The following is an 8,529-nucleotide window of genomic DNA, read 5'->3' on the forward strand; positions in this document are numbered from 1 at the left end:
TTGGTTTTTCAAGACAGGGTTTCTCTGTGTAGTCCTGGCTGTCCTGGAACTCACTCTGTAGACCAGGCTGGCCTCTAACTCAGAAATCCTCCTGCCTCTGCCTCCCGAGTGCTAGGATTAAAGGCGCGCGCCACCACACCAGGCTTCTGAAATAGTTCTAATACATGTTACTGTACTTTCTTTGCCTGCAACCCCATTATTTCCATGGCAAAATGAAATGCTACCAAGTCAGGTGATCTCTTTCCCATTCCCCCCACAAGTTGAGTAACAGCTTAATAACACTGAAAGACGGGCTAGAGAGGTGGCTCAGAGGTTGAGAGCACTTGTTGCACTGTTCTTGCAGAGGACCTGGGTTCAGTTCCCAGCACCCACATGACAAATGCTTTATAACTCCAGTTCTAGTGATCTAGCACCCTCTAGTGGCCTACACACACACACACACACACACACACACACACACACACACACACACGGCGAAATATTTAAGACACATGGTATATAAGTAAAAGGGATGTTTGTGTTGTTTTTTTTGAGACAGGTTCTCACTAAGTCACCCCTGGCTGACCTAAATCTTAGATCAGGTTAGCCTCAAATTCGAAGAGATCTGTCTGCCTCTGCTGGAGTTAAGAGTATGTGTCACACCTGGCTAAAATAAATCTTCAAAACCCAGTAAAATTAGCCCATTAGAAAAGGGAAGAAGCTCTACAGGTTCAAGGCAAACCACTAAGATGTTAAAAGCACACTGTTGGTCTTTGGCCAATGGAAATCACCGTAATCACATCCAATGGATGTTAAGCATTGGTCAATGAGAAAGGAACCTATCAAAAACTGAATTACTGATGAGCCAAGGAGGAGGAAGATAGTGTTCCATACAGTGGCTACTTCCTAACATATCCTAACATACTTGTTTTAGGATAGATGACTTTTTTGGGGGTTGCTCAACACATCCATCTTCTAGGCACCTTGCCTCCTCTCCCCACCCCCATAAGTCTTTGGAGATGTCTGAGGAGAGCAAGCTTAAGCTCAACACGTGACTACTTGGAGAAAGAATGGAACCAGGGATGGGGCGACTGGGGGAGAGGGAGAAGAAGGACCCGCCCCCCCCAGTGGAAATTGCAATTCCCCTCCCGACCGCAGGGGGCACTGCAGGCCCCGGGGAGGTTGGGGCGGAGCACTGCGAGGGGCTGAGAGCTGCTGCCCAGCTCCGGGGCGCTGGGGGCGCTGTGTGCAGTCCTGGTTGTGCCTCCGCTCCCGGCCACGGGGGGCGCTGCGCGGCGCCGGTGGTTGGTGGTGGCTGGNGGGGGGGGGGGGGGGAGCGGCGGCCGCGGGTGGTGCGGAGGGAGGCCTTGCGGGTGGATCGGGCGCTTGGCGGCGGAGGTGGTGGGAGGCGGCGGGCGGGAGCGCGGGTCCGTCCGGCCCTGGCGATGGCGGACGCGGCGGCCTCCCCGGTGGGCAAGCGGCTGTTGCTTCTGTTCGCGGACCCTACGGCCTCAGCTTCGGCCTCGGCCCCCACGGCGGCGGCGGTAGTGAGCGGAGATCCTGGGCCTGCGCTGCGCACTCGGGCCTGGAGGGCCGGCACGGTGCGGGCCATGAGCGGGGCGGTGCCCCAGGACCTAGCGGTGAGTGGCGGCCGAGGCGGGCACGCGAGGCCGGGGCTGCGGGGCCTGTGGGCGGCCTCCCCGGGGGCCTTTGTGAAGGGGGTGGCGAGGCGGGGGTGACCCAGTTCCGCGCCCCCGGCTCTCCTGAGCGCCCCCCGCCGGCACCTCGGCGCCCGGGCACTCTGGCTCTGGCCGGCGTGGCTTCCGCGTTGGGGTGCGCGCCCCAGTTTCTCCTGGGGGGCGGCCGGGGTGCGAAGAGCTGCTGCTGCTGCTGCTGCTCGCCGGCAGGCCCCGCCTCCTGGGCGACCCTGCTCCGCGCACCCCCCCTCCACGCCCTCGGAGCAGCCTCTGGAACCCTGGCTTCCCGGGTCCCGCAAAATTCGGCGAGAGGACGCGGACCTGTGGTCCCCAGGTCGCCTCGGCGGACTCGCTCCGGGTTCCCCTCTTTCTGGAGCCCTCGGTGCGGCCGGAATGTGGGCAGTTACGGGAGGCACAGAGGCTGCAGTCGGAGCTGCTCCGGGCTTTTTTTAATCTGGCACTTACTTCCTCCTTGTTGGAGCAGTGCTCGGCCTGGCGGTCCCCAGAAAGGCCAGTTTTGTGGTCTGATTTCGAACGCCCCTTTTCTTTGGGCGCTTCGAGGTAACAGGAGCTGCAGTTTCCAGCTTTTTGCTAAGTTTGAGGTCTGTGCTAGCCGAATGGGGCTGCTGAGTGGTGCTTTTGGCTTCGAACTTGGGTTACTCCCCTAACTAACCTTGAGAGGTTTTTTTGCTTTGAAACTTTGTTATGAGGGTTTGGCCGCTTGCCTCGGTCTATTTTATGGTGCATTTGTTCGGTAAGAAGTTAGCTAGCATTCGAGATCCTGAGCTTTCTTGTTGTTGCTGTTGTTGGGAATGTGGCGGCAAAATGAGTTTTGTCAAGCCTCTTAAGTTCCTCATTCTGATAGCAGCAGCTCTAGCTTCTCTGGTGAAATAAAGCTAAGAAAAATGGGGCGGGAAGGATGTTTTGGGATTATCTACTGATCAGTAAGTAAACAGAAAGTGAATATTCTTGATGAACTTGATTCAATAGACATTTTATTCCCTGAACAGAAACGTATTTTGGAAGGTTTAGGATTAATGTAGTTGAGTGCTGCTGGTTTCTGTGGACTGTCTTTCTCTCTGATCGGCAATCTTTGGGGTGTGTGTTGTTGTTTTGTGGTTTTTCTGTGACTTGTTCCTTGGGTCAAGTTTTCCTCTCCTGCTTGAGTTGACTGGCTTGGATCCTTCTCCGGGATGTATAATGAAGGCTTGTTACGGGTATTTATGAAGCTTTAGTGAAGTGAATTTTTAAAAAGATGTCACAAATATAAAGGGTTCAGGATGTAGTAAGATGGAGTTTGACTAACTTACTCTGCCCTTGGGTTCAGAGCGAGGCGGTTTCTTTCTGATTCACAAATTCAAACCTTGGAAGCAAATCGTTCTTCTGATCCACCCTTATGTGCATACTCTGCCCTGAGGCGTTGTCTTTTTAGGCTTCTAGACTGGAAGTTACTTCCCAATTCTTTGAATAGTTTTTCCCTGTTTCGGCCACCTGATGAATTGAGCTAATGAGCTGTGCACCTGAGATGGCTACCCATTCGCTTTGGTGGTGTTGGTTTCCCTGAGGGCAGAGGTCTTTGAAGTTCACTTGAGTGTTGGACACCTACTAGGGCTAAATTCCCAAAGCGTTTACCTCTTGGCCAGTAGGAAGTGGGTTTTCCCTAACCAGTGAAAAGCTTGTAGTGGTTCTTGGAAAAAAGCAGGTTGTTCTTAGAACTGTGTGACGTCTTGGATGACGCAATGTGAATCTAGAAGCAAAGGTAACTTTGGGTTGGGTACATTTGTGTTTGCCACACTTTTATCCAGGCACATATATAAGGAAAGTCACAACGAAAGGCTGGACCTTTAAGGTTGCCCAAAGCCATCTTGCAGAACTGTTCTGAGGGTCTCTTAATGGCCATGTCTAGTGAGGGATCCCAATCTGCCGGCTCGGTTTCCTTTTTCATTGACGAGAATGCTTTGGACTCTGGGCATGTGGACCTTTCCAATTTGCACCACACATTGTAGTAAACACAACTGTCTTCCAATCAAAAGTGTTCTTCCTGTACTCAAGGGTGGAGTTTGCCAGCTGCTGGCCTGTGATTGGGCAGATTTTCTTTCAGTTACGTTTAAGAGGTTTTCAGGCGTGCTTAGTTTTGAGTAATGCATAGCAAGGCGCCCCCTGTTAAGGATGAGTAATTGAGGGTTGGATGAATGAGTTTCTGAACTGATTGAAAACACATTGCTCAATTTTAGGCTCCATTAATACCCTCTTTCTAAATACTTGTTGACCCAGAAATATTTAAGAGCATACTAATGATACATTTAATGAGCCTGTTTTTTATTTCATTTCTAATGTCATATGCTGCCTTAAGAAATGATGTGAAAAAAAATGAAAATACTCCATTTCTTGGGAATTTTCATAAAGGTCTTAAGAGTGGGTGTCTTCACCAGTGAACTCCTCTTTGACAAGCAACTGCTGATATTTTTAGCCAGATACAAACCCAATTTTCCCCCCTTCTCTTGGAATAGTGGCTTTGTCGTTCAAAATATGTTTTCTGTTTTTTTAAAATTATGTTGCAAGATTATTGATTTTTTTTTTTTGCATTTATCTTATTTCCTAATCTAGTTGTATACTTTGAGTTCCTAAGTCATTATTAGTCCATGTAAGTCCCAGAGTTTTTGTGAGTATTTTATATATATATATATATATATATAGACACACAGACAAAAATACCATGGATTGTTCTTTTGGACATAATAGTAAAACTATTTACAGAATGTTAGAGTTATAGACCTGAGAGCAGGGCATTTTGACTCTGCCAGCTTCAACTTACCAAGGAAGAATGTGCATTTTTTCCTATAAAAAATAACTTATACTTACAAAAAAAAATGAGGACAAAGTTAGGGTTGGAACAGTTGGAGGTGTTTGTCTAGCATGCACAAGACTCAGGGTCAGTTCACACTGTAGGGACTAAGGCTGGTGCTGGGCTGGGTACACACCTGCAAAGATCTTCTCCACAATGCATTGAAACAAACGCTAACTGACTACACAGTATCTGCCGTCAGCTCTGTAAACAGAAACCTGTTTTGTTTTCTGTGAATGAGTATCTTTGCCCTATATACGTGTGTGTGTGTGTGTGTGTGTGTGTGTGTGATCGCATGCCTGATGCCTGAGGTCAGAAGAGTGTGTGTGATCTTCTGGACCTGGGATTACAGACAGCTGTGGGCCACCATGTGGGTACTGGGAGCAAAATCTAGGTCCTCTGCAAGAGCAGCCACTGGTCCTAACCACTAAGCCATCTCCCCAGCCCTGCTTTCTTTAATTGAACAACATATATACCATGGATATAATAGCCATATATATATATATATATATGTTATAAACATGTCCCAATTCTCCTCAGCCCTCCCAGGGGACTTCTACATGCTAGGCAAGTACTGTGCCACTGAGTAACACTCCCAAATTGTTGTCATTTTCTATAACTACTTCATACTTCATGGAATGCGTATGCCATCATTTAGTAATTTATTTTTATTTCTCTTGGTGGAATCCACTTAATTTAAATTTTTGTCTTGTTTTGTTTTCTGGAGGAATAGCGAACATATTAATCTGCCTTTTGTATATTCTTGTGTTTTGGTTTTGTGATCCAGGTTTCTTTTAGGCATCCCAAGAGTGAGATTGTCAGGTTGAACATGTGTACTTTTATTTCATTAAGTAATGCATGGGTGTTTCCCAGTCATCAGCAGTGGTGGAGGTCTGATTCTCTTCTCTGTCAGTATTTGCTGTTGTCAGTCTAGGCAGTGAGAAGTAGTAGTTCCTGACTGCTGTCTCTGGGGGGTGTTGTTCTTGCTTCCTCCTAGTTATGCATCTTCCCCTCACTTGGTAAATGGACAGGGTTTCTCCATTCGTGAGTTCTTTATATTGCTATTAATGCTTCTAGTATATTGGTTTGGTTGGGTTTTTCTTGGGTTTTGTTTTGTTTCTTTTTTGTTGTTTTTGTTTTGTTTTGTTTTGAGACATTTCTCTCCATAGATAGTCCTGGCTGCTCTGGAACTCTGTAGCCCAGGCTGGCCTTGAATGCAGAGATCCACCTTTTCCTGCCTCCTTAGTTTACACTGGGATTAAAGGCTTGTACCAACCTGGCTTCCGCTCTCCCTTTCTCCCTCCACCTACCCAGTCAGTCAGTCAGTCTCCCTGTCTGTCGGTCTGGGTCTCTCTCCCTTCCTCCCTCCCCCCAGTCAGTCTCTCTCTCTCTCTCAATGGCTTCTAAGTTTACTTGCTTAGAAAGGACTTTCTAAGACTTAAGATTTTATAATTATTCTTAATATTTTCATTTTAATCTTTTTCCCCATTATTTTTGAAACATTTCCACTATCCCACTATGTATGTATCCCTGGTATGCTTGGAACTCATTATGTAGACCAGGCTGGTGAACTTAAGTGCTGGTTAGTATTAAAGGCATTCTCCATTATTCCTGCTGGCTTTGATCATTGGGTCTACCATTCACCTGATATTTTTTATTGGATATGAACTAGGCAATCTGAGCTACCCTTTCTTTTTCCTACTAACTAATCAATTGTGGTGTCTCCAGGGTTACTAGCTGAAGCTTCTGTTGTGGTGGTGCGGTAGGGTTGACTGGTGCTGTAAGTGTGGCATTTGGGTGTCTCTGCTGTCATAGCTGTCTCGGCTTCAGAAGTTGCAGGGTGGACTAAAGTGTATCTGCCTTAATGTCTTAACTTTTAATCTTTTTGTTTGTTTGTTTCAGGGTCAGAATGTTTCTAAAAATCTTTGTTGTGATTTGGAATATATAATAATTGCAGTATCTGGCTAGTACCATGTGATTCCTATCTGGAAGTCCTCTATGAGGAATGAAAGTGTATCAATCTTTCCCACCCCTCTTCTTCTCATGCAGGGTCTCCCTATAGATCCCTGGCCTGGAACTTGATATGTAGACCAGCTGGTCTTGAACTCAGAGATTCACCTCTCTCCGCCTTGTAAATGTTGGGAATTCAGGTGTGGTACCACACCTAGTTTAAAGAGTTTTAGATAAACTGGGCGTGGAGATGCATGCCCCTAATTCCCAGTATTTTGTAATATAGCTTTAAATGCAATGAAGTTCTTCTCATTTAATAAGAACATGCACTGTTTAATTGGATCCCTTCTAAGAACACCTATCATCTTAACTTCAGGTGTTGTTGTTGTTGTTGTTGTTGGACAAGGTGACCGTGTGTAACTTGATTGTGTAGACCAGGCTAGAGCTCACCGGCCTCAGGTTCTGGGAATAAGGGAAACCACCACCACTCTTGGCTTCTGTTCATTTTTATTTTTTAAAATATATTTCTTCTAAATGATCCTTTTTTCTTTTTTTTTTTTAGATTTATTTTTATTTATCTTATGTGTTGAGTACACTGTTGCTGTCTCCAAACACACCAGAAGAGGGCATCAGATCCCATTACAGATGGTTGTGAGCCTCCATGTGGTTGCTGGGAATTGAACTCAGGACCTCTGGAAGAGCAGTCAGTGTCCTTAAATGCTGTGCCATCTCTCCAGCCCCCTTGTCCATTTTTTAAAAAACATTTATTTTGCCTGGTGTAGTGGTGAATTGCTATAAACCCTGGCCTGAGAAGCGAGAATTTCAGTACTATAGGCCAGTACTATAGTTCATTGTAGGCCCACAAAAGAAAACTAACCAGTAAGGATCTGCCTAAGCCCAGGGTATCCTGGAATTTGTGAAGCCCTTCCTTAACTTGGCAAGTGCTGGATGGATATCAGATGGCTCTGCCGAGCAGTCTCTGTTCTCCATGTTTCAGAGTTGTGCAGCGAGCTTGTCTCTGTCCCTGCCCCTGCGGAGACCTTCTCGCCCTCCTTATCACACCATCGCAGCTTCCCTTCTGGGCTTGTGTGGGGTGGGGTGGGTTTGTTCTTGAGACAGTTTCACTATGTAGTCTTGGCTGGCCTGGACCTGACCTGCTTCAGGCTACCTATGCCTGGCTAGGTTTTGTTTCTGTTTTTAAAGTCAGAGCCTTGGCTGGCCTTGGTCTGGTGTTACAGGTGTGTGGTACCACTCCAAGCTAGATATTTGTTTGTTTATCAGGGATTCATGTCACTAACTCCCCGTCTGCCGACTTGTATATTCTGCTGGGTTAGTTTTCCCTTCACAAATAGACCCCAGATGGGAGATAAGAAACCCTTTCTGTTGTTGATTTTAACAGTGGGGTGTGTGTGTGTGGGGGGGTGTGCTGTAGGCTTTGCTGCTTTAAGGTCTGAGCACACTTAACTAACACCTGTCGCTCCTCAGTTCCCACTGCCTCTAATAGCTCGGTGACTTAAACCCTCCTAAACCCATCATGCCCTCTGCCAAAGTGTCCTTTACTCTTGTTCCCCAAATGGGTAAAACCTCCCTGGTTGTTTAGTAGTGACAAGTGGGGTGGCCTCTTAGTTTTCCAGGAGCGTAAGCTCCCTGTTTTTAGAGACGCGGTAGGTAATGGGGCTCCAGGGGACTGACTCACTACCCACACTCTCTGGGGACGGATTTGAAGGTCCATATGCAGGGTTATTAATTTACACCTGCAGAGACAGGCACCTCATCTGCTCTGGAGGAAGGATCATTGCCTTGTGTGTTTCTTTGGTGTGGCCCAGAGATACTTAGAGACAGCAGCCCTCAATCTGTGGTCTTCTCTTTCCCTGTGCTTCTGTCTTCCAGTGCTTTATTCCTGTTGCTTTGTGATGTAGCCCAGGTGAGCCCCGACCAGCCCAGCTTCCTGCTCGTTGGTATTATAGCTGTGCACCTGGATGTCCAGCCTGGGCTTAAAGTTTTCTTTTCTTTCTGGCTCTGACTGGTGTGAACTCACTTGTGTTTGTGTTCATTCTC

The 8,529-nt window shown here is 47.1% G+C and overlaps 1 protein-coding gene across 1 annotated transcript in view; it reads left to right on the forward strand.

The window, feature by feature from the left end:
• The first annotated feature begins 1,238 nt into the window (after nucleotides 1-1,238).
• Nucleotides 1,239-8,529, forward strand: part of Kdm3b (lysine demethylase 3B) — a 60,988-nt gene continuing 53,697 nt past the window's right edge. Inside the window, exon 1 of the mRNA XM_021214986.1 lies at nucleotides 1,239-1,619. Within this exon, the coding sequence (XP_021070645.1) occupies nucleotides 1,425-1,619 (195 nt within the window). The 5' untranslated portion in view covers nucleotides 1,239-1,424. The remainder of the gene's footprint in view (nucleotides 1,620-8,529) is intronic.

The sequence above is a fragment of the Mus pahari genome, chromosome 15 (assembly GCF_900095145.1).
Source record: "Mus pahari chromosome 15, PAHARI_EIJ_v1.1, whole genome shotgun sequence".
NCBI classification, from domain to species: domain Eukaryota; kingdom Metazoa; phylum Chordata; class Mammalia; order Rodentia; family Muridae; genus Mus; species Mus pahari.